Source organism: Epinephelus lanceolatus, chromosome 11 (assembly GCF_041903045.1).
Source record: "Epinephelus lanceolatus isolate andai-2023 chromosome 11, ASM4190304v1, whole genome shotgun sequence".
Lineage (NCBI taxonomy): Eukaryota > Metazoa > Chordata > Actinopteri > Perciformes > Serranidae > Epinephelus > Epinephelus lanceolatus.
The window spans coordinates 480,765-508,325 of NC_135744.1; the positions used below are offsets into that span (position 1 = coordinate 480,765).

At 40.7% G+C, this 27,561-nt stretch overlaps 1 protein-coding gene across 5 annotated transcripts in view; it reads left to right on the plus strand.

The window, feature by feature from the left end:
• gdpd5a (glycerophosphodiester phosphodiesterase domain containing 5a) overlaps nt 1-27,561 on the plus strand; it is a 160,301-nt gene that overhangs the window by 110,440 nt on the left and 22,300 nt on the right. For all 5 annotated transcript variants that reach the window (XM_033640081.2, XM_033640096.2, XM_033640088.2 and 2 more), the window contains 2 exons: nt 25,251-25,333; nt 26,402-26,552. In XM_033640081.2, coding sequence (XP_033495972.1) covers nt 25,251-25,333; nt 26,402-26,552 — 234 coding nt within the window. The remainder of the gene's footprint in view (nt 1-25,250; nt 25,334-26,401; nt 26,553-27,561) is intronic.

Here is a 27,561-nt window from a genome sequence, read left to right on the forward strand (position 1 = left end):
CCTGCTGCCATTCATTTCCTATGGGGCAGCTTTCGAAGATCGTCAGGACGTTTTTCTGACATCTCAACTTTAGGAGCCCATAAAATCCAAACTAATGGAGTAATGAAAAAGTTATGAATAAGATCTGATTGGAAGGAGTTGATCTGTCATCTGTGCAAGTTTGAAGCCGATAGGATAAACGCTGTATGACTAGAAGATTTTTTAGGAAAGGCAGTTTGAAGGCAAAATCTTACTTTGAAAGGGCAAATAGCTCACTTCCTGTTGGATTTAGGTCAGGGGTGTCAGCGCGTGATTTTTAGGTCTTCATGAGACGAATACGGCAGTTTTGGTTTCATATTTCTACGACATTCCTACAGGCCGTAGCGGCCATTTTTGTGTGCCTAGGTGGCGCCCACCTAGGCACACATTTTGGCACCTAGGCGCACCTAGGCGCCCATTTTGGCACTTTAGGGGTTAATTTCATGATTTTCTACAATTTTTCACGGGTTCTGATGTGCGTGCCAATTTTGGTGAGTTTTTGAGCATGTTTAGGGGGTCAAATTCCAGTTCAAAGAGGCGGCGGGAGAAAGAATAATAAACGCAGCAAAAACAATAGGGTCCTCTGTGAGCAGTCCTCTGCCTCTAGGCTAATTAAAGCTGCAACAGCGTTGGGCGGGACCTCGCACTCGCGCCCGTTTCGGCCCCCAGCTTATGTCATCACTGTGAATTATTTAGAAATATCAAACATATTGCCACAAACATCAGAAAGTCCTTACAAAGCTGAACGTTTTCATGTTTGAACACTTTCTGTAGCTGTAGGTATGTAGAAGTGATGTCACAATATGCAAATTAGATGAGCGAATTTCTTCCCATCAGATTCCTCTTCCTTTATTTTGAGGAAGAGACAACAAAAACAACACAAAACAAAATAAATCTACTGTGTAAATATGTTCAAAATGTTGTTTTACTGAGATGTATGAAATCCAATATGGCCGCCGCCTAGTGACGTCACAATATGCAAATTAGATGAGTTAATTTACTCCCATGACAAATTTTGGGTCATGATGAATAGTTTTCTCATTTACAGTATGCCTTTATCTCTTACCACTTTCAAGCCACAGCCTTTTGAAATGTTGAAATGAAAATGGAATATTTTCCTCAATAAACTCTGGCACCTAAAGGGTTAAAATGGAGATTGTGCCCCTGTCATGTCTGCATGTAAGATTAAGACACACACACACACATCATGTTTCTGTGAGTTTGTGTGTGACAGATTCGGCGAGGACTGCTCTGTGAGCAGTCCTCTGCCTCTAGGCTTGGTCCCTAATAAATCATCAGGAGAAAAACAATAGGGACCTCGCAGGTCTGTGACCTGTTCGGGCCCTAATAATCAGCGGGATTTCAATAGGGTCCTCGGACGACTTCGTTGTCACCCGGGCCCGAATTAAAGCTGCAAGCAGCTGTGATCGGGCCCTCGCTCTCCTGCGCCACCGTGGGGGGCCAGCAGCACGCATCACTGAAGCGGTTATGTGAAAAGTCAGAGTAAATTAACCCTGACGTGTTGTGACATTTCAACTTCCTACTCCAAAAAAAAACCCTATGGGGAGGGGTTTTTGAACATTTCAAGGGGGCGCTATAGAGGCAGTTTGTCCCCCCCATGGGCGACGCCCCTATCAGATGCGAGCGCTCGCCATAATTGACCTGCGTATCAATTTTCATGAAGACATGAGATTGTTCAAACCATCAAAAAGCCAAACGTATTTAGTGGCGAGGGATCGATAGTCGCCACGCCGCCACACGGACACCGTTAGACGTAGCTTCACAGCGTTCATAAAGTAGCTCACCAACGTGTTCTGCATGCATTAGAAGTGGAATGAAGTTGATGCGGTCAAGTTTGTGGCATCAGTACATGTTAAAGTAAAAACTGGTCACTTCCTGTTACCACCAGGGGGCGCTATGAGTAAAGTGGGATATTAACATATCGGGGCTTTCGGGGTAGAGCCATCATCAAGTCCGGCAAGTTTGAAGCTGCTGAAATCAAGTATGTGGGCCTGAGAGCCGTTCAAAATTCGATGGCGAGAAAACGAAAAGTCACCAAAATTTGTCATGCCCTAGCGGCCACGCCCCTTGACATGGAGAAAAGCTTTTAATAACTTTTGATCAGCATGGTCTCAGGATGGTCTGTACCAAATCTGAAGTTGATTGGACAAAATCTGTAGGAGGAGCTCATTAAAATACAAAATTGTGGAAATCACGAAATCGCCACCAAAATGAAAGTTTTAAATCAAAATGGGCGACTTCCTGTTTGGAGTCGACCATTGGTGTCATAGACTTTTTTTGTGCATCTGGGCAACATACACATATGTACCAATTTTCATCTTCTTACTCCAGAAAAACCCCTATGGGGAGGGGTTTTTGAAAATTTCCAGGGGGGTGCTTTAGAGGTATTTTGTCCCCCCCATGGTCGACGCCCCTATCACATGTAAGAACTTGCCATTCTTGACCTGTGTATCAATTTTCATGATGAGATGAGGTCGTTGAAGCCATCAAAAAGCCAAACGTACAGTTGCAGTAAAATTTATTCAACCCCCATTGCAAATTAGGCCTACTGGCAAAATATACAATTTCTCAGCTGTTTGCAATAAACAAATTACACAAGAACTGTTTAAGTAGTTCAATGAAACTAATATTACAAGGGTTTTGATCCAAATTCAACACAAAATGCTACTTTTAATGACTAACGCAGTCTCAAAATTATTCAACCCCTTCATGACAAGCATCTTCAGTACTTAGTAGAGCACCCTTATATCGGATATCTGTTCCAAAAAATACTCTTTTATGGAATAGTCTTTGGATAGTTCTTCAAAACACATCATTAAACTGGATATCATGGAAGGATAGAGGTATAGAAACCATTAATAATGTAATGAGTGGATATAAATGTATGTCTTGGAAAGACTGCAAAATAAATTTGGGCTGTCTAATGAAGAAATCTTCAGATATATGCAACTTAAAAGTTTAATTCAGTCTGATTTACATACATTTTGGCAGCAGAACAAATTAGAGGAAATTATATTTGATTCAGAAACAGGTAAAAAAAATAACAGGTAAAGTTTACAGGATCTTACAAGAATCATATCCGGTAGATACTTTGTTGCAATCTAGAATACATTTGTGGAACCAAGACTTAAAGAGAAATTATATGAATTTAAGATGGAGGGATGGTTGTAACTTAACAAGAGATATTACAGCCAAGTACAAGAGATAAAGTTAATAAATATAACAAAGATATGTCAGGGAGTTGTCTTAAATGTGGAACTAAAGACTCATTAATTCATACGTTTTGGGAATGTAGTAAAATTCACAAGATTTGGTTGGATATAGAACGTTGGTTGTCATCCATCATTCTGTTTATTTCAATATACGTCACAGGATACAGTGAGGTATCCACATAGATGGATTATAATTTTTTCATCAATTATACTGAAAAAACTGATACTCAAACACTGGAAATCTATATACACTCCTTCACTGTTACACTGGAAAAGAGAGCTGTGTTATTATTTGAACATTGAAAAGGCCAAAAAATAGCCACTGAAAAGAACAAATTAACTCAGTTTGAAATTATATGGGGAAAAGTGTTCGAAACATTGAGAACATTAAAGGAAAAGAAAAGGTGACCTTTATAATTAAACTGGGTTTGGGGTTGTCTGTTATATTTGGTTGGTATGTTAAAGATGCCACCTACTGAATAGTCTCTTGGAAAATGTTGTAGTGGAAGTTTTTTTTGATGACGGATGAGTATGGGGTACTCAATAGAGAGAAATTTGAGTTATGTGACAAATGTATATGTTTGTTTATGTTTGACATTTTATTTGACTTGCCCTGATACGAGGATGTTGAGGTTGAGCATGTTTGTGGGTGGGGGTAAATATGTGTTGTTATTGTGGATTGTTTATTTTTTGTTGTTTGTTTAGTTTGTTTGTTGGTCTCGAGTTGTTTTTCTTGTTTGTTTGTACTCATTAAGAGTATGGGTCTTTTGTTTTGTGGATGTGAAAAAATTTAAATAAAATCATACAAAAAAAAGGAATGAGGACACTCCCTGCCCTACGCCATGCTCTTGGGATAATTTGTTTCTCCCAAACTATTCTTAGCTGTTTCCACAAAAATTTAAAGAGGCAACAGATAGGATTCGTTTTTTTTCTTTAGCTTGGCGCCACCTAGCCTCAGCAGTGTTGCTCGCACTGTCGCAAAGACCAAATTGACCGTGGGGATCAGAGATAATCAATAAAATGTAGGCTGTAAAGCCACCAGTATACCTCTATGTATATGTAGAATGAGAAGGTGTGTGGACACTATACTAAATAAATGAGTAAAGAGACCGAGCAACAATTATCAGATTTATCTGAAGAAAAAACAAATAGTAATGCAAATAATTATACCAGAATGCACAATACCAGTACAAACAACCCACAGTAAATTATACCAATATGTACAGTATCAGTACAAACAACAGTACACGTAAGGGATAATGTATAGTGAGCCGGTGACTGTTGAAAAATAACTCCCGACAGGGGAATGGAATGGTTATTTTTCAACTGTCACCAGCTCACTATACATTATCCCGCTTAGAACGTGGCTTACTACTAAAACATTCAAATGTTACAACTGGCATCAATATTATTAAACTGCTGGTTGAGTGTATTGACAGAGAGGCAGGGTATGAAATTAACAAAATATTTTGGGGGCAATTTTGGCCCCCACGGTCTAAAAAATGGGGGCATTTTCAAAATGTTTGGGGGCCATCAAAAAATTGTAATTATGTTCTAACAATAAGCACATGAAAAGCAAAACCAACTAAGATAGTGTCTTCACTCTTCAGTAGAAACCACTATAAATGAAACAAATAATGGGTTACATAAAGTTATGGTTGCAAAATATCACTCAGAGTTCCTATAATTCAACCAGTTTAAATGTGATAATTTAACCATTAATCTACTGATAGCAGTACTAATGTTTCACCACATTACAGTTACTTTTACTGTTAAAAAGGCCAAATTACTATAAATTCCTTAGATGCAATCCTGGAAGTAAGTTAATTTAAAATTTAACATTCATTCTACCTTAATTTTTCATTAATTTGTCATTGTGTAGACACAGATCACCCAAGAAATGGTTAATTTATACTTATGGTACAGCAAAGCCCCCTCCCCTTCTCTGTCAGATTACTCTCACGTAATCAGTGCAATCTCGTTGATTATGTCTGGAAAATGAGTTGTAGACGTGACGGTAAATTAATTTAATGAAAATAAAATTATACTTTAATGTCAAATTGTAATACCGTTAAAAATATAAATACATATAGTTGTTTCGAAAACTTGGGGGCAATTTTGGCCCCCGGAACATGGCTATTGGGGGCATTCTTGGATAAATTGCGGGCCAAATGGCCCGTGGCCCTTGCTAATTTCTGACACTGCAGAGAGGCGTTGACCAGACAAACGGGAGAGGAGGAGAGGATTTTACTCCACTTCTCCCGGTTGGAGAGGCTGGGTGCCCAGTAGCTGTGGCAGCAGCAGGGGGGTGGGGGTAATCATTGTCAGAGGGCTGCCATAGAATGGCAACGAGGATGTCAGCCGACCAACACCCTGGTTACGGCGATTTGCGATGCTGGCCAGCTATGAATGAACTAGCAGCCAGTACAGTACAGTCATCTCTCGGCTAGCTAACATTTAGCCGTGTTACTTACTGATCCATTAAAAAGAAAGCTAGCTGGACACCGGTGTTGAAGCCTCTTTGGTCACGGAGCTCCCTCCATCTCTTGACCGCCTGACTGAGGTTTACTCTTGTTTTTCCTCTTCTTTTATCACTCTCCTTTTTCTGCATCCTCGCCTCCTCAGACAGATTAGCTCGTTTTCTTTTGGGAGGCCGTTTGTCACTTATCTCCAAACTTTGTCCATCTGCCATTGTGCTCCTGACTCAACTATCTTATGCCCCGGCCAGTTCCTCATAAGGACCAGCTCCAGTCCCTGATTGGCTGACCGACCAGTTTGGTAATACATGTTGCATTTCCTGCCGTAAAGCAGATTTTTTCTGCGAAAATTCGTCCCCGGTGGCAGAAGCTTATTGCAAAGATTGTAAAGCCATTACGTAACCTATGTAAACGCTGATAGTCTGATTTTACTGTGTATACTACCCTGTGCAACCCATATTATTTTCATAATGATATACAGTACAGGCCAAAAGTTTGGACACACCTTCTCATTCAATGCGTTTTCTTTATTTTCATGACTATTTACATTGTAGATTCTCACTGAAGGCATCAAAACTATGAATGAGCACGTGGAGTTATGTACTTAACAAAAAAAGGTGAAATAACTGAAAACATGTTTTATATTCTAGTTTCTTCAAAATAGCCACCCTTTGCTCTGATTACTGCTTTGCACACTCTTGGCATTCTCTCCATGAGCTTCAAGAGATAGTCACCTGAAATGGTTTCCACTTCACAGGTGTGCCTTATCAGGGTTAATTAGTGGAATTTCTTGCTTTATCAATGAGGTTGGGACCATCAGTTGTTTTGTGCAGAAGTCAGGTTAATACACAGCCGACAGCTAACTAAAGAAAAACGAGTGGCCATCATTACTTTAAGAAATGAAGGTCAGTCGGTCCGGAAAATTGCAAAAACTTTAAATGTGTCCCCAAGTGGAGTCGCAAAAACCATCAAGCGCTACAACGAAACTGGCACACATGAGGACCGACCCAGGAAAGGAAGACCAAGAGTCACCTCTGCTTCTGAGGATAAGTTCATCCGAGTCACCAGCCTCAGAAATCGCAAGTTAACAGCAGCTCAGATCAGAGACCAGATGAATGCCACACAGAGTTCTAGCAGCAGACCCGTCTCTAGAACAACTGTTAAGAGGAGACTGCGCGAATCAGGCCTTCATGGTCAAATAGCTGCTAGGAAACCACTGCTAAGGAGAGGCAACAAGCAGAAGAGATTTGTTTGGGCCAAGAAACACAAGGAATGGACATTAGACCAGTGGAAATCTGTGCTTTGGTCTGATGAGTCCAAATTTGAGATCTTTGGTTCCAACCGCCGTGTCTTTGTGAGACGTAGAAAAGGTGAACGGATGGATTCCACATGCCTGGTTCCCACTGTGAAGCATGGAGGAGGAGGTGTGATGGTGTGGGGGTGTTTTGCTGGTGACACTGTTGGGGATTTATTCAAAATTGAAGGCACACTGAACCAGCATGGCTACCACAGCATCCTGCAGTGACATGCCATCCCATCCGGTTTGCATTTAGTTGGACGATCATTTATTTTTCAACAGGACAATGACCCCAAACACACCTCCAGGCTGTGTAAGGGCTATTTGACCAAGAAGGAGAGTGATGGAGTGCTGCGGCAGATGACCTGGCCTCCACAGTCACCGGACCTGAACCCAATCGAGATGGTTTGGGGTGAGCTGGATCGCAGAGTGAAGGCAAAGGGGCCAACAAGTGCTAAACACCTCTGGGAACTCCTTCAAGACTGTTGGAAAACCATTTCAGGTGACTACCTCTTGAAGCTCATTGAGAGAATGCCAAGAGTGTGCAAAGCAGTAATCAGAGCAAAGGGTGGCTATTTTGAAGAAACTAGAATATAAAACATGTTTTCAGTTATTTCACCTTTTTTTGTTAAGTACATAACTCCACATGTGTTCATTCATAGTTTTGATGCCTTCAGTGAGAATCTACAATGTAAATAGTCATGAAAATAAAGAAAACACATTGAATGAGAAGGTGTGTCCAAACTTTTGGCCTGTACTGTATATAGGCAAAAATGCTGTCTGTTGCTTCTTTAAGGATAACAGGTGCACTTATATAAACCCAGTAGGGGGCTTCATTAGGCCCTGGAGATGAAGAAGCCTTTGCAGGCCTGACCACCTCCTGAACTAGGGTAGTGATCACAGTGTTAAGTTTTGTTTGGATGGATGATTTGAGTTATATTCCAAAAAGTGTTCACTCCTGATGCCATACCTCTGGAACAAGTATAAAAATGAAACCAGAGATGTGCGGAACTTGACTGGTTTCTTGTTAATTACAAAATCAGGGTTATTCCAAATGGGAGTATATTTTGATGCTGTAAGGGGGGTTTTTGTGATTTGATGAAAAGTTGCTGCTAGTGTTAACGTTTTGAAACATGAATGGTGTTTGATTGTCTGACTGAGAAATGAGAAATGTTTGTGTTAAAGCAACACTTACTTTCTGGAAATTTTACGCTTTTCTTTGTTTAGGTTAAAATGCTAACCTAAATGCCCCCCACCACTTGTGGATATAAACTTTACTCCATAACAATTTTTTCTAAGTGCTGTTCGAAATGCAAGAAAGGTAAGAGTTGCTTTAAGTGTTTGTTCGATATCTAGCCATATGCTTTCTGATGGGTTAGGGTGAATCCATTTGAATATGTATTGAAGCTTGTTAACCAGAGAGTAGGCCTAGTGGTTAAAAAGTGGAGCTTCCAGTCCGCCTTGTGTTTTGGATTTTTGTAGGGTGGTTAATTTAAATCTCTGTATTTTGTTTTTCTAGTAGAATTTGGAGATGATTGAATCTAGAGATTTAAACCAGTTAAGTCTGGGTTGAGTCAGGATCATTGAGAATACAACTCTGACAGCCTGGGGGAAATGTTGATGCTTCGATAAGTGATGTGATTTATGCAAAAAGGAATTGGTGGTGTACGGGCTGCCACATCCCAGCTATGTATTGCTAGTGTTTCCCCAAGGTTTACAGCAAAAACTTTGCTTGGATTTGGTTCAAGTTCAGCCCACTTGACATGCTGCTGTGTTGTGCTATGGCCTATTCAAGTGCTGGAATTTGTTATTTACGTGACAACGCCTGTAAGCAAAACAGGCTCCATTCCATTGAGTGTGTGGCCGGGCCCGGTTATAATTGCCTCGGACTCGGGTCGGGTTCGGTCAGGAAAATGCGGCCTGAGCAGCCCTCTAGTGTGCTCACCTGTTTGTGTGTGTGTGTGTGTGTGTGTGTGTGTGTGTGTGTGTGCGTGCATGTGTGCACGCACGTGTCTGTGTGTGTGTGTGTGTGTGTGTGTGTGTGTGTGTGTGTGCGCACATTGGGGCAGAACTCTGTCGTGTAGAGACAGAAAGGACATGCTGTCGTGCAAATAAGATAAATAACAAGGTTATTTAGTTTGTTTAATAACAGGACAAGGTATAGACCTGAGCCCTGTTGTTCGAAACCTAGATAAGGGATTAAGCCGGGATATGTTGGTTATCCTGGCTTAATTTAGCGCTGAATCGGTTGTTAGAAAGCAGAGGCACATATGTTGCCATGGAGATTTATTCTCTGCACTTAGCCTGGTCCCGACCAGGCTAACAACCAGGCTTAGTTTAGCCCGGTGCCTTATCTGTCCAGTCAGCTGTCAATGCGATCGGAAATCAATGTGTTTTACCGTCATTTCATGTTCTTATGTAGGTATTTGCCTCATTTTTGAACAAAATACATTAATCAATCAATCAATCAATCAATCAATTTTAGTTATAAAGCCCAATATCACAAATCACAATTTGCCTCACAGGGCTTTACAGCATACGACAACCCTCTGTCCTTAGGACCCTCACAGTGGATAAGTTGAAACTCCCCCAAAAAAACCCTTTAACGGGGAAAAAAACGGTAGAAACCTCAGGAAGAGCAACTGAGGAGGGATCCCTCTTCCAGGATGGACAGACGTGCAATAGATGTCGTACAATAATAAAAAAACCATTTAACATTTTAAACATTCTTTTTGTCATAGCCTAATTATTTGTGTGATAATGTGTTTGTCTGTATATCTATGTTATATGTTCAGTGTCCTTTATGTTGGAACCTGTATCAATGAGCTGTAATGGAAACAAATTCCACCAGCCTAGCTGTGTGGTCATTAAAAGAATCAATCAATCAATCAATCAGTCAATCAATAAGCACCATCAGGTGCATACAGGGTGCATATAATATTGGGAGCAATCTGGGGTTCAGCATCTTGCCCAAGCATACTTTGACATGCACATATCCTTACCAATAAAAAAGGATTAATTGTTGGAATAAACATACAAGTAGGTGTATTTGGCATTAACACAATTAGTGGTTATTAGGTGTCACAACTGGGGCGGCTGTGGCTCAGAGGTAGAGCGGGTCGTCCACCAATCGAAAGATCAGCGGTTCGATCCCGGGCTCCTCCAGGCTGCATGTCAAAGTATCCTTGAGCAAGATACTGAACCCCAAATTGCTCCCGATGGCTGTTCCATCGGTATGTGAGTGTGTTAAAACTGAGTAGCAGGTGGCACCTTGTATGGTAGCCTCGGCCACCAGTGTATGAATGTGTGTGTGAATGGGTGAACGTGACTCGTAGTGTAAAAAGCGCTTTGGGTGGTCACTAGATGACTAGAAAGGTGCTATACAAATGCAGGTCCATTAGGGCTGGGCGGTATGACCTAAAATTTATATCATGGTATAAATCGAATCCCTTCACGGTAACGGTATATATCGCAGTATAAATTTAAGTGTAAAAGTTATAATAGAAGTGTTTCTGAATGGGTTTTGTAGTCCCTTAGCAAAGCTAAATTGATAAAAAAAAACAACAACAACAAAAGCAAAGATATAATATATTTTTTAGAGCATTTATTGTGCAGAATGCAGATCTCAAAACTCAAAATTAAAACCCAGTACTCTATGGTGCAAAATGTCCCCTGGGATCTATATCAAAAGGTAATTTCCTTCTTTTAGCAAAATCCTAAATGACTGAGTTGTGTTTTTTCCACCTGGACCTTTATGCTCTGCCATTTCTCCTCTAATCATCACGCTGTAACCTGTGACAGGCTGCTATGATACCACAACTATCACACAGTCACATATGGAGTTTTTTGTGGAGCCCCTAGCGTCACATAGGTTTACATTACCAAAGGTTTATGACAAACTCTCTTGCCGAAAACCAACTCCCGTGTGCGCACGGCGAGAGAGGAGAGGGAGAGACGCTGTGCTGCTGCCAGAGGAGACACTGAATGAGTTCCCTCTGAGTGGTAAGTCGCTAAAAGAGTCTGAGAAGTCCGGGGCAGTTCATAAGACATTAACTCACTCACTCACAAGTTCTCCAGCAACACACGTTGCATGTGCTACGCTAAATCACGGACGTGAACCAGCTCCTCTTGTTCCGCTGTCTCTGTGCTCGCAGCCATTTTCACACTGAGGCAGGTGCGATGACATCATCGACGATAGGACGGTAGAGCGCAAATCTCTACCGTGGGCCGAATTTATATCATTTCTACCGTCTACTGCATATACCGTGCAGCCCTAAGGTCCATATACCATTACCATTTACAACTGTATGACCTTCCCAAATTATATTCCCAGTTAACTGGACCAATAACTCCAGTGTACTTTACATCAATGAATGAAAACATGAAGATGAAACCACAATATTCTTTGACCTCATTTTATTTAAATGAAAAATACTAAAATCAGTCACTGTCTGCTTTGAGCTGTGGAGAGAAAGAGAGAAATAATATTGATTAATACATTGCTTCACAGTCATGCTTACAATGTGCATTAAAATCACTTACTCCTTTCTGTAGTTTCTTAATTTCTAAGTCCAGTTTCCTTAAGGTCTTTCTTTTAATTTGTCTGTCAAGCTCCATGTCCTGAAGCTTTCTCTTTTCACCCTTGAGCTTGACATCTGCCAGGGCTATTTGCTTCCTCAGATGAGTAGCATATAGCTGTCTGACAGTTTGTGAATTCTGTAAAACACATATCTATTAGCACAGCAATTGTGGACACCTTGGATGTCCTTCAGGCAATACTCACTACATTTCCAGGCAGGCTGTCAGGCTGTTCATCTGTGTCCTGTTACAAATATATTTTCTATGAGCACCACACCACTGACTTCTTATACATTAAGGACTAAATTATCTCCACAAGACTGGCAGGTTACCTCAAACCTTCTGGAGTCCAGAGAAAGTGTCTCCTCCTCATCTGCTGCATCCACTGCTGCAGATGTGCCTTCACCCTGCCACATTAAATAGAATTTGTATTGACCTAATGTAAACTTGCAAGACATGTCAAGCAAATGGCTCTAATGAATAACACATCGGATCATCTTCCGGTGGCTCCAGAAGGGTCAGTGTATCACCTGACACTGCAAGACAATCCAAAGTCAGACAGTCCACATAACACCAATGGTTGATTAATGAATGAATAAAATGATTGATTCCATGCACAGTATACTGGAATAATGTACCTTGTATGAAGAGGGCTGTTTCTGTGGGTGGGACAGAGTCTGTAGCTGTCCCCCCCTGTATCCCCTCCAACATCGGCCTGCCTCAGTTCTGATCCAGGGCGAGCTCTTCCGCTGGTGTGAAATCAGCAGTTGGTGCCCCCTCATGGTACATTTCCCGAGTAATATTAACTTCCACTGCTCACCTTTAAGGTGAAGTGTACAACTGTTAAACAACTGTTAGTGGAAGAAACTTCAATTATAATTATGACAGATTCATTTGCGTAGCAAGTGTATATTTTTAGATTACTTACGCATTCAGTCGGTCCGCAGTTGTTTACCACGCCCTCTCTCTCTGCTTTATTATCACTGCAGTGTTTCCTTTCTTCGTGATTATATGTTTTACCTCTTCATAAGTGTCCATGATGAGACGCTGCTCACTGGGTGAAAAGTATGCGGCACGTGTCCTCTCCATTGCTGCATCGGTGAATCTGTGATCAATCTTGGGGTCTATTTAAGAAAGCCAAGGACGCGTACTTACCCGAATGAGTAACACCTGGCTTGACAAAGCCGCACCTCCTCAGCCTTGCTTGGCTTTCAAACAACCAATTAAGCCAGGATGGACTTAGGGGAATTTGTCCAGCCTCGCTTTTCCACTTATCCTGGATTGGTTAATTCTACTTTCGAACAACAGGCCCCTGTTCTATAGAAAAGGTAACCTTATATGACTTCTGTTGTGATCTGGCACTATATAGAATTGACCTTAAGGGGGGGGTGGGGCGCCCCCCTAATATAATGGTAGTGGAAACACTGCAGTGGAAGGATGGATGATTTATTCCAATTACCTGAATATTCTGAGATTTTGGAGAATGATTCGATGAGATTTATTGTTTCTTGTAATGATGAAGGGGGGTCTTGTAGAAACAGCAAAATATCATCTGCATAAAGACTGATCTTATGATGTGTGGTATGTGTCTGGATTCCTTTTATGCGGGCGTTCTGACAGATGGCGGCTGCTAATGGTTCAATGACAATGGTGAATGGGGAGGGAGAAAGTGGGCATCCCTGCCTAGTCCGCCTGTGCAGTGTGAAATTTTGTGATGTTAGTCCATTGGAGATGACAGTGGCTGAAGGTGAGGTGTAGAGAATCTTGATCCAATTAATGAATGATTCCCCAGATCCAAATCTTCTCAACGTGGCAAACAGAAATTTCCAGTTTACCCTATCAAAAGCTTTTTCTGCGTCAAGGGTGGCTATAATGGTTCCCGGTTGATGTAGTAATAAGTAATGCATTAGGTTAAATAATCTGTGGGTGTGGCTGGATGCATGTCTGCCCTTAATAAAACCAGTTTGATCTGGATGGATTATGGATGCAGTGACTTTTTCTATTCTTTGGGCTAGTGCCTTGCTGATGATTTTTATGTCTGCATTGGTAAGGGGAGATGTGATGGTAACTTGTTGGATTTTTGCTGTGTTTTAGGAGGAGTGAGATTGTGGCTGTGTTCACATTTTCAGGGAGTCTTGAAATTTGTTTTATGTCATTTATAATTCGATTAAAGAGTGGTGCTATGATGGCCCAGAAGTGCTCATAGAGCTCAGCATGGAAGCCATCAGCACCGGGTGTTTGTGTGGGGGCAGTTTGAGGCCAGTGGAAAGTTCGTCTTGAGTTATTGGTGAGTCAGGTATGTTTGTCTTCACTGAGTTGTGGTAAGTCGATACTCTTGAGACATGAGTGGATATCTTCTTCATTTGGATCTTTTTCTGATGAGTATAAGTTACGGTAAAAAATTTGGAATATTTTATTTATTTCTTCTGGTGAATGTATTGGCTTGTTTTTTCTTTGTTTCGATAATTTGATTTGCCAAGTATTTGCAAGAGTACCCAGCTGCAGACAACATGGCGGACAAGGGCGCCGCTAAATATCCAATCCATACTGGAAGTCCATACCGGAAGTTAATCTTCTTTGTGTCTACGATACTGGAAGTCCATACCAGAAGTTGCATACATACCGGAAGTCCATACCGGAAGTCAGTTTTTAAGTCTGTATTTTTTATATTATTTATTTTAGCAATACTACAGTTACAAACTTTGAAGCAGTCAACAATTAGATAGATAGATAGATAGATATAATAAAATAAATAATAATACAATTATTTCAACAATTATTTTAAATACAATCATGTTTTGTTTGGAATAACATTGACCTCAACAAGTTAAACCTACAAAACTTGCAGAAAATCAACAAACACGTGAATTTTAGTTGGATTTATTTTTAACAAAGATTAAATAAGGTGAGCACTTTCATTTATTGGCCTACAGTTGCAACATGCAGATTACTGTCAGGTCATTCAAAACAACTGAAAACCATGGACACAACAAATGTCATGCTTACTCTTACATCAGTATGGTTAATTGTAACTATTTAACTATGAAATGAACATAATTAGATTGTCATATTGTCAGATGTATTCTATTATATTTCAGGAACACAATATTACACTATTGTATTGGCAACATAAAGAAGTAGACTTGGAGTTCTCTTTTTTTGTGAACAAGTTTTTATTCCAGATATCCATATCAATCTCAAAAGCAGAAAAAACAAAGGGAAAAAAAATGGAAAAACAGTAAAATAATTTATTTGTTCGGTCTATAAAATGTAAGAAAATGGTATAAAATGTCAACCACTGTTCCACAATCACAAGATCCCAAGATGCAACTTAAAATGTCTTGTTTTGTCCCAAACAAATATCATTAAACATTACTGTTAAATGCAGAAGTATATGATCTCAAACAGATACTTCTCATCAACATATCATGGAAATGAACTGCATTTTCGGTATGGTTTTTCAGGTGCCTCTGGATCACGCTCTCATTTTTGGTTTTAAATTTGGGGCAGAGAGGACACCCAAACTCGGATGGTGAAAGAGTTGTGTGCCCCAGACTGGCTTCGTCACTCAAAATAGAGGGGTGCATCTGAAACAAGGAGAAGTCAATCAACATTGATAGCTGGAAAACATACTGAACATCAACCATATTTTACCGATCTAAAGGACTCATGGTGGAGGAGGCACTACAGCTATTTATGTATCCACATGTGTATGTGTATTAGTGCTCTGCATTACTAAAACATAATACAAATGTATTTTTTGCAGACAGTCAGGGCTATGTATACGTCATTTATCTGACCCGGTTAACCCTCGGGGGTCGCTCATGTCGTATACCACATAAGACGACTCTCTATTTTTAGAATATCTCCGGGGAAAAAAAGATGTATAGAACTTGATTGAGCAGTGCAGGGTTGAGGTTATACAAGCATTAATACACAAGGAGACCAGGCGAACCAAAAATTGGGAAACAAATGGCTTGCGTGCAATGAGTGCGTGCACAGATGTTTTACACCACAACACACCAAAAAGCAGAGGAACACATATTAACCCCGCTGCAAACTACACATCTAAATTAACCAGCACATCAAGAGAGGGCATTAATAGTCTCTGACCAACATTAACGCTGTTTACACACAGACATTGATGAAAGGGAGCACAACAGACCTTGAGCAGCTAACGTTAAGTTAATACTAATCATGCCCTCGTTTTTACACAACAAATGTAGCTAAACCCACCATCCGGTGGTAGTAATTTGTGCATGCCGAGATTCCTCACATAGACGTCCCCCTTATGATTCGATACATTACGTAGAATTGCATCTTAGAGAACATAACACACATGTTAAAATATAATGATGACGGCGCGTATAAACGCAGAGGATTGGTACTCTATGCTAGTACTAGCTACTAGCTAGTACTGCTAGAGCTAAGTGCCAAACAGAATTTCGTTGCACAATGTACAATGACAATAAAGTTGTCTAGTTCTAATAATTAAAACTCATTCCCTTACAGCTCTTTCTCTTAGTTGTGCTTGTATTGTTTGCGTTCTTCTCTTCGTCTTCTCCGTTGTCTTCTTCTTCAGCGAATAATACACACACAGACCAACTTCCGGACATGGACTTCCGGTATGGATATGTCCGCCATCATGTCTGCAGCTGGGTCCCTCTCAGTATTTGACCAATGTATTGCTCTGGTAGAAATTTTCTTGTCTAAGTCTGTGTATCAAGAATTGAGTTTGCTGATTCATAATTTCATTTAGTTGAAATTCATATTGTCTTAATTATTTCGGGGTTTCCTCTGTTGGGCTGCTTGCATTGATGTTTTCAAGTCTTGTGATTTTTTTTGTTCCAGTTCGACCTCTTGTTCCTTTTCTTTCTTTTTCTTATAAACAGAGAATGAGATTATGTTTCCTCTTAATACTGCCTTTGCTGTTTCCCATAGAAGGGTTGGAGATGACTTAGGGGAATCATTCATGTCTAGCAAGTATGCTCATTCTCTTTTAATACAACTGTCGCATTCGGGGTCTTTAAGGAGAGCTGTGTTAAAGCGCCATCTGGTGATCAGTTTATGTGGACTGATTCTATTCCAAGTAAATGTAACGGGTGTAATCGCTTATGATGAGGGTGAATCTTTGACTCTGAGATATTAGATATGATTGAGTTGCTGGTGAGGAAAAAATCAATGCAAGAATACGAATGGTGGGCTGGTGAGTAGAATGAGTATTCTCTAGCAGTTGGATGTTGCAGTCTCCAACTATCACCAAGACCAAAATCACTCATTAACTGTTTCTGTGGATTGCCAAGTACGTTTATTTTTTGCAATGTTAGTGCTGATGGGTCGATAACTGTGTTGAAGTCGCCTCCTATTATAACTGGACAATCGGAGATGTTTGAAATGGAAGGGGAAAAAAATACGGAAGAAGGATGGCTGATCTGTGTTTGGATCGTACACATTGCTGATTGTTAGTGGGTTATTGTTGTTTGATATGTTAATGATGATAAAACATCTGTAATGGTGGTGTTACGGACAAATTAGGTATTTTTATTTTTTTAAAACACATACACCTCTTTGTTTTGTGTTGTAGGTAGCTGAAAACAAGTGGTTGAATTGTGATGATTTTAATTTATTATGGTCTGAAAGATGTTTTTTTTTTTGTAAGAGGCATATATCTGCTTGTAGTTTAGTTAAATGATTTAAAATTTTTACCCTTTTTGCTTGAGAACCAATTCCACGGATATTCCATGTTACGAATCTAAGTGATGATGACATGTTATGTAACTATAAAAACCTATGTATTAGTTCTGGTGCATGTGTGTGTGTGTGTGTGTGTGTGTGTGTGTAGCTGAAAATACAGTTTGATATAAGGCACATAGCACAAGACTGACCACCCAACATGTAAACAGGAAGACACAAACAAAAGGATGCTGCCACATAGACACAAAACGCTCATGTCAATGTGGCTGTGGGAGGCAGTAGGTCACTGTATCCCCCGCGGTACTGGGGGGGGCCAGGGGGGCCATGGCCCGGGTAACTTTTGTACTCTGACATAGAGGACTGCATTGGGATTGGGTCCCGCCGGGTCCCGTGGGTCCCCATGTTTAATCTACATCTACTGTTTAAGTAGAAGAAGAAGAAAAAGAAGAAGAAGAAGATGTAGCCTAGCGACAGGATGTCAACACAGGAACTTGGTGCACATGCATGAGCATTTCCACTCCATATTTATTCATAAATGGACGAATATGCCCTGAATCAGCTTTCATACCAATTTGCCGCTTGCGCCACGTGTCTGTCTGTCTGTCTGTCTGTCTGTCTGTCTGTCAGCTCCATCTGTCATGAGACAAACATGAAAGAAGACATGCAGTCTATTGTGTTTCACCGGCGACGAGCTGTCATTACGCGCGACTATTACGCACGTCTGCGCACTCTTTATAACTCACTGTGTGAACCTATATGTTGCATAATAAAGATTTGCCCCCTCCTAATTTTTAACCGCCCCCTCAGTAACTTCATCCTGGCGCCGGGCTTGCCTTAACTTCAATCACTGCGTGATTATATAAAGGTAGAAAAATAAATAAATACAGAGGAGGAGAATAGAATATGAAACAGCCTTTATTTCATTAAAAACTAAATCAAAACAACGAAATAGGAGCGCTATTCCTGACCAGTGCGTCAAAAGACATGCAGACCAGGGAAACGAAACAAACAACCCCATGAATCTCTTTATTAATAGCCTATAAAATGACGTTTTTTCTCCTGCGGGATGGGAGAAGACACAAAATCAATCCATCTCTATTATTGTGCGGGCATAAATTCTCAGAGTTTTGCGGGAGCGGGTGGGAGTGGACATACACATTGCGGTTGCGGGCGGTAATGGTCAGAAATTCAGCATTCTGGTTATTTTTCAGTAACTGCGCAGCTGCGCTTGTTTTGTTGTTGTGTGTGTGTGTGTGTGTGTCTGTGTGTGCAGCTCTGCTCATCAGTCTGATATGAGTGCTGACTTGTGATGATAATGAATATGATGTTGATTTAGATTCAAGGCAGCAAGATGAGTTTTGGTTGTGGTTGTGGACTGGATGTACTTTGTTGTTTGCTATAGTTTCATCTGTGCGTTTATGTGTAAATAGGCTTGGCCTGTTGTGGGTGAATGTTAGAGTGGGATCAGAGGGGTTAATCTGAGCAAGCATGTGTTCGTGTTCATGCGCGTACTGTAGATGTGACTGTGTGGCGTCGGAATAAAAAAGTGCTCTGCAACGTTAATACATCAGTAATATTGTCTGTTTCAATGCATATGCCCCCCCCACCCCCTCCGCGTGACTTGAAATTATGGCCCCCCCCTTGTTCAGATGCGTTCCACGGTCCATGCATTAGGTTATGAGGGGTCTAGAAGAGCCAGGAGGTCATGTCCTTATCATGGAATTACTGTCCATCTATGTAAAGTTTGTCCACTGAGATAACTGCTCTTTTGCCTTCTTTCATCAGTTGTTTCCGGATTGGTAGTAGTTGGTTGTGTCGTTGTAAGATGTCCCAGGGGAATTGGTCATTCAGTCCATAGTTTTTTCCCTTTAGGTGTCTGCCTTGTTGTTGAACTAGTTCTTTTTCGTTTATAGTGCTCGAATTTTGCAACCATCGGTCGTGGTCTGTTGTTGATGTTCTTTAAGCCCATACGGTGCACACAGTGAAAAGTGTTGACTGTTTCTGTGGGTAGTTTAAACTAAATGATCATGACGTCCTTAACAGATTTTTGGGGTTGTTTGGGGTTTATTTGGAGATGCCAGCGAAAACCAAGTTGTCCCTCATGCTGTGTGTTTGCAAGTCCAGAATGTTCTCTTTCATGGTTTTGTTTTCGGCTGTGATGAAGGTGAGCTGAGTGGTATTTTAACGGGCTGTTTTAATGAGTTATTTCTTTGATGAGTGTTTCGATCTGTTTTTTTTTTTTTTAAGATATGTTTTTGGGTATCTTTGCCTCCAATGGACAGGACAGCCAAGCGTGAAAGGGGGAGAGAGAGAGGGGGGGATGACATGCAGCAAAGGGCCACAGGCCGGACCTGAACCCGGGCCGCCACGGCAACAGCCCCGCACACGGGGCCTCGGCCCCACCACCAAGCCACCGACGCCCCTTCGATCTGTTCTTGACTAAATTCCAGGCTGTGGTGAAGTGCCTGGAATTCCCTGTGTAAAACCTCAATCAGCACAATTCTGCTGTCAAGTCCTGTAAGTTTATTTTCAATGGAGATTAGAATGTCGCTCACCTCTGTGCTGCACGGTGGTTTGGGGGATGAGGATGATGAGGTATCCGGGCTGGAGACTGACTCTGGACGGAGATGTTTGGCATTTGGATTGGAGTTGGATTTCCCCTATTTAGCGTAATCTGTTTTGTCCTTATTCATGCTGCAGAATCGGTTGTAATAATCGTCAGTGTGTTCTTCTAGGTGCTTCAGGTTGGTTGATGGTATAGTCCAGTAAGAAAAAAGAAAAATTTTATGTCCAGTGAAATGTGGTTTTTGGATCTGGAGTCTAGCAGCTGGGGGCCGCCATGTTGGACGCACTGTCCCATGAGAGTTGCATTCACCAAGCAAGCACTGCCATCACTCCCTTTGGGGAGCCTCCTTCAGGCTTCACACAAGCAGTTTTTAAGTGTATGCTGCCCTGATGCTATTCTAACTGATTCTCAAAAATATGCAGCTCAACGGTAAAATACTCACTTACCATGTACTTCATACTTAAGAGGAAAACATCCTCCTACTACATGTACCTGACAGAGACATGTTACTGGTTACATTGCAGATTTAGATTTTACCTTCATTTAAGAATTAAAATATGATGCATTATTACTCATTAAATTATCCAGCATTCCATATGAATTGAAAGCTCCACCTAAAACAGATGTTATGCCTGGTACACACAACACAACATTTCTGTCCGTTCCAACAGTCACTATGTCACATTACGTGATTGTGGAGTAATAAAATTGTGCCGTGACTTGGCCGACAGACATGACACACTACACTATGGTCCACATCAATCATCCCCGGTCGTCTTTCACGATGTGTGTAATGTCATCGGGTTATTCTTGTCCTATCTTTATTACTTTTACTATTGTTTCAGTCACTGTGTCTGTTCACGTGCCAGCTGAAATGTTATTGTAGTAATGTAAAAAGCGCCAGCAGATGGCAGGAGCTACATTTGAAGGACCATATGCAAACATAGACACTGAATCCTCCACAATAAGTTCCTGCAAATGTTTAACAATAAAAGCCTATTTAAAAAATGAAGGGATTCTCTCAACCAAAGTTATAAGGGACATTTAATTTGAAACAGATACAGGAAGCGAGTTTGAAATGAGCGGATAAAAAGTAAAAATAGAAAAATACAGAGGGAATAATAAATAATGTCCCGTTTATAATGTAGTCTGTTTCAAATGAAGCTGGTAACCTCTGTAGTTGTGGTGGGAGCGTATCTATGTTTTCCGGGTTCTATGTTTCTCAGGTTCTATGTTCCCCACTTAACCCTGCAAAAAAGGTTCTATGGTTCCCGGGTTCTATGTTCCCCACTCAACCAAGCGGGAAACATAGAACCCTTTTTGGTTGAGTGGGGAACATAGAACCCGGGAAACATAGAACCTTTTTGGGTGGTAAGCGGGGAATATAGAACCCGGGAAACATAGGGATGACCCCGTTGTAGTAAGTAAAAGCCCTGCCACTATTTTTTAATTTCCTTACTTTATGTCCGTCTCCATTATAAAGAAATAACATTGTTTGCTAGCTTGATGTGAACGACAAAGACACACGATAATCCATCATTTCATCTCATGTAGTGTGTCATAGTTACCGTCGCAGTGTCTGGGACGCCTCATGATGTTTCGACAAAAAATGTTTGATTTTCTTGTTCCCGTCACAGCCATCATTATGACCAATAGAAACACAGAGATATCTGGGGCCTCCCTAGTGTAGTGGTTAGAGCACTCGTCCTCCATGCGGAAGACGAGACGAACTGGCACAGAAGGAAGGGAACACTGAGACTAAGGCTGCGGTCGAATAGTCTTTTTTGCTTAGGAAGGTTCCTAACTGAGTGAAATGACCCAGAAGTATGTAAGTGGCAGCCATGATAAGAGCTGGTCGCTGAGCTACAGTGGAAGGATCATAACAAAAAGAGAGAATAGGGCACTATACAAAAGACTGTGACGTTAAAAAATATCTGCTTGAGGTTATTAAATACTTGCAGCGAGCACCCCACCCTACCCTGCAGCAGAAACAATAAGCGCTTTCCCCATAAAGAGAGACGCTGTGCGCATTTACGCACGATGCACAGCAGCCTCACTTTTATTATTATTTTTCACTTTTATTATTAATATTATTATTTATCTATCTATCTATGCAGTAGGGGCACGTAATATTGATATAGCAATAAAGGCCAAACACAAGTTGGTTACTGGTTGTGGTCTAATTTCTAATCCAATTGTCCATTTGAAGAAGAAAATGGAAAAAGCACATGGATTTCCATTATTTTTTTATTCACACAGAAAAACAAAATAATGCATTTAATATTTGTTTATCCTGTTATAAAACATACAAGTTGAACACAGCTGTGGACGGAGGACACACACACCCGTAACATATGCTCAGTTTGCATCAGTCATTCATTTGAGCATTGTTGTATTGCCAGCCTTTAGTAATATCATTAATTAATTTTACTAGTTAGGTTAGCAAACTCAGTGCCCTCTTTTAAATCATTTCGTTTCAGTTTGTGGCTGGTAGCCTATATTCCTTTTTTTAATTCAATTCCGACCTTAGAAATTAAATAATATCTTTCACCGTGTTGTCCACATTTATATATCCTGCATGAAACAACACGAGTAGTAGTAGTCCATCTTCAGAACATTGTAGTTTCACCACAGCAGACCCACATCAATAACATCCGCCATCGCATTATGTAGCCCAGTGTAAGTGCAGTCGGATTCTCTCAGCACTGCAGTTGTCTTTTCCTAAGTCCTTATGAATTCTCCTTCACGTCTTCCCTTGACCTTGTGAGTTTTTCCACTGAGGTCAAGGAAAAGAGGTTAGGAAAATACGACAGGAGGTACTTTTCGACCGCAGCCTAAATATTCTGGGGAAGGGGAGACAGTGAGACACAGCTGCAGCACATTGGGGCAGGGCAGATAATCACACAAGAGGGAGACACACGAAGGCAGGAAGTGAAGGACCTGAAACGAGACAAGAGGTACGTATCAAAATAAAACAGGAAGTAGAAGACAAAGAACACTGGGAAAAAGGTAATTCAACTATCCAGCCAGGGCGTGACAGTATGTACTTCAAATGTAGCACTTGCCATCTGCTGGCACTTTTTTACATTACTACAACATTTCAGCTGGCCCCTGAACAGACACAGTGACTGAAATAAAAATAGGACTAAAATAACCCAATGACATCACACACATCATGAAAGATGACCGGGGATGATTGGTGTGGACTATCATGTGTATCATGTCTGTCGGCCAAGTCACGGCACGATTTTATGACTCCACAATCGTGTAATATGACATAATGACTGTCAGAATGGTGAGAAATGTTGTGTAGTGTGTACCAGGCATAAGTACATTTAAGTACATTGTACCTTCATCACCTCCTTTCTCCGAAATTATGCAAAACCACATTTTTTTCAAACTAAGTAATGTAGTATAACCAACAGGAAACCACTGATGTGTGAACTGATTTTAAGAGTGAAGTTATTAAATTTTTGTGTTTTCTTTTTAAGGTGTTGTACTTTGTAAAGTCCCACAGACAAAACATTATTTGTCCAGCTCAGAGCAAGGATTGTTTTGATGATGTAGCTTGTTGTCTTGGTTAGAAAGAAGCTTTGTTTGTGTTTTAACAACGTTTCGCTTGAGATTTTGATCCAGGAAGTTTAAGTCCATGTTTATCTTTCTAACTTTACTGAACTGCTTTAGGCAGACAGCTACTGTCCCCTCTTCCTGGTACTGCACATCGGTACTTAATCTGTTCGTGGTACAGAGTACTAGACTGTACCGGCCTCCTCTCACCCCTGGTTATAAGTTGATATGGCAAAGAAAAGTTCGCCGCTATTTGGAGGTCAGAAACACAGTGAAATACACATAGAAACATGCTATGTTCACAGTCTGCTATCTGCAGAGGTCTGTAGCCCTGGACCCTGCTGCACAGAGCTGCAGAAGCTGTTCACTTGTTTATTCAAAGTTCATTGATATTGATATTGTCGCGTGTCTAAATCGCACCAAATTCATCGATGCATATCCTTGGGTCCCCAGGAATACGCCCACCAACTGTGAAGTGAATGATCAGTTTGTGGTACCTGTTGCTTAGTGGTGCTGCACACTCTGGAGCCTTTTAGAACAGGTATATATGTACTAAGATTTTGTGACACTTGGTTGAAAACAGGTGGACTTTACTTAACTAATTATGTGACTTCTGCAGGTTATTAGTAGCTTACTTCGGGGCTTCATCGCAAAGGAGATAAATGCATACACCACTTTTCAGATTTTTATTTTTTTAGGAAGTTTTGGGTTTTCCTATTTCACCATTTTGTGTAGGCCCATTTCCTAAAATCCAAATTAAATACATTTAAATTACAGGTTGTAATTCAGCAAAATAGGATAGCATAGAGGCAGGTGTGGCCAAATGGAGGGCAGAGGGAAATTGTTGTCCCGACAACGCCACCTGGGGAATTGCACCCCAGAAAATACACTCTGAGCAGTACCCTTATTAATAGAAGGTCACACAGATTCGTTACACTAAAAATATAGGACGTGAGAGGGACTTCCAAAAATAGTAACAAATGTTTATTGATAAAAAATTCACTAAGTTTTAAAAGAACACAAGGATGTCACAAGATATACGGCCCGGGTGTCAAAATAAAGACCACACTGGTTATTGCGGTAGAAAATAGCAAAATGACAGGAACAGGGCTAGTACTTAGCTCAGCGGACAGACTAAAGCAAAAATAAGGGACAACTCAAACCAAAGAAAAATGACTACAAACCAAACCACCACGTGCCACACCAAATTAAACGGAGTGAGGGGGACACCACCACCGGGGAAGTCTGCCACACACTGCGCAAGCTCCTGTCCTGGAAAAGCTCCTGTCCTGGAAAAGAAATAAAAACAAAATTAATACTGCTGGTGGTGGGACACTCAGGTAAATAGGTTGTACAGTTACCACACACACACACACACACACACACACACACACACACACACACATACACCTGTAGATGCGAATGGTTGTCTGTCTCTACATGTCAGCCCTGCGATAGTCTGGCGACCTGTCCAGGGTGTACCCCGCCTCTCGCCCACTGTCAGCTGGGATAGGCTCCATTGTGCAATGCTTGTTTTGTTTTTTGATTTCCAGTTCCAGTATAATTCTCTCTTTGACAATGTTATAGCTTTAAATCCTTAGAAATTAAGTAAAAACTAGTGTTGTGTCACAACGAATTTCAGTGTGTGTGGTGTAGATATGCATCATAAAGAAGTAGTCAAGAAGTAGTAATCATTTCACACAAATGTATTTTCAATTAGTAATTCTACCATATTAAATGTCCTATTATAAATCTATCACTTCCCCTTTATGCAGGTTTTCTTCACATAGTGACTAACAGTAGTCTCCTCTCTGCTCTAGCTGGCCCCAGAAAACACCATGGTGTCCTTTAACAGAGCCCTGCAGCATGGGGCTAGCTCCCTGGAGGCAGACGTCACTATCAGGTTATTAGCCACACATTAATTTGATCCTGGGTTATAGGGATGGGAATTGAGAATCAGTTCCAGTTGACAACTGGTTCAAATTGTCCAAATGACCAGAATCATATGCTTCAAGCTTGACAGTTCCTTTTATTGATGCCAGCATGTTTTTCTAACACTTGCACATTGCAAACAATGATATCAAACTCGTGTGTCTACACTGCTGGAAACTTGCAACATGATGTAGTCATGATGGAGATGAAGAAATGGTCTGAAGTGTGGCTTCATTCACAACGAAAGATGACAGCAGAGCTGCTTGTAATGTTTGTAAAATTATGTTTTTGAGTAAGGGTGGAAACACCAGCAATAATCTGAAATATCATTTTAAGCAACAGTGGCTTAAATTCCGGTAATGCCATGTATTTGACAATCTATGACAAGTGCCACTGCTTCCCAACCGAGCAACACGTTTATTACTGAAAGTAAATATCCTTCGTAATAATAACACATGTTCTCATCCCAGGTCATTAATACCAAAGCTGTGACACACCCCTCAGTGTGTGGTTACGTTGCATTAAATAAACAGTGACTTATGTTTTTTTTAGGGGACACAAACTGCTGTCATCTGGGTGAGAGTTAAGTTTTGTTTGACCCATCTACCCATAAAACAGTTGCACTGATGCTGAAAATCTGTGTAGGCCCACATTTTTCCACACAGAAAATTGATCAGGAATCAGTAAGAGAATCGATAAAGAATTTGACCGATTAGCAGAATCAATAATGGCATTGGTATTAATAAAATCTTATCAACTCCCATCCCTACTGGGTTGTACATATTAAATGAAGTGATGGTATGCTCTGAAATTCAAAATGTACATCCCACAGCTGATAAACGTGGGTTGTTTGGTAGAAACATTTACAGTGCACGTAAGAAGACAGATGCAGCTAACCCTCGCAATGGGAGGTGATCATCAACTCATTTCACCTCTGCTGTTTTGATGTTAGATTATTATGATATTTCATTTTACAAAATATACTAAACCACAATCAAAGTTCCAAAGTACAACATTTTCTTGATTTTGTTTCTTGCAGTGTGGATGCTGTTCCCTTCCTTATGCGAGACCGCACGTTGAGAAGAACCACAGATGTTAGTAAGGTCTTTCCAGCCAGACAGTATGATGATGCCTCTTCCTTCAACTGGACAGAGATTCGATCTCTAAACGCAGGCCAGTGGTTTTTGGAGGTACCGAAATCCACTTTACCTTAACTCATCCTGATATGTTCATGCAGATCCCTGCACAACTATTTAATGCATGTCCCCCTTCTATGACCCCACATTCTTTACCATATTCTGTTTCTATAAATAAAGTCTTTCAGATTATTCTGTTACTACAAATAAAGTCCTTCAGAAACAACTCATGATTCCCGAGCACGGCACCGCTGCTGCTCACGGCTCCCTCAGGGGATGGGTCAAATGCGGAGAACAAATTTCACACACTCAGGTGTGTGAAAATCAGTGGGACTTTAATAAAATGTTTCAGTTCTGAGGGAGTCCCTGAGAAATTATGCAATATGTGCAGAATGTGACTGTAAAATTTTGTAAAACCTACAGTTTTACCAGTACATATTAGTACATACAACGTATTAGAAGAGGTATAAAATGTATTTAGCTTTTCCACTGGCAACATCTTGAGATGTCATATTGAGGTATCATTTAACTGTACTAGCACAGGGCTGATTTTGAAGATCGAGATCTCTGTGACTAATTCCTTACACTTAAACGTCTTTGTAATGGATGAGCACACACTTAGATTTTTTTTTAGATATAGTGATGCAAAGGCAGAGAGATATAAACAATGTAAAACTCTATATCTAAATTAGCTGCAAACAGGCCTACTTAATTTAGAATATGCAAATATCTTTTCGTGTTGTATTACAGTTTTTTGCAATCACTAGCATCTTTTTGTCCAATCTTAAGACAAATTTTCAAAACTCTAAACACAAACAGCACAACATCTGTCTGTTGTGGACCACACTATTAACACAATTCATGTTGTTTCACACAATATGCATTCAGTATAAAGCCTCTATTTCTGCATTAGCAGAATCTCAAAATTGGGTCTATGTCATTGGTTCGACAGCCCATTGGTTCGACATCCCATTAGTCCGACTGTCCGCGGTGCTGAACGGCTAGCGGCGGGCGTATGGTGCGCCGCGACCGGCTTGAGGCGGAGCAGGCTCACGGCTTATGT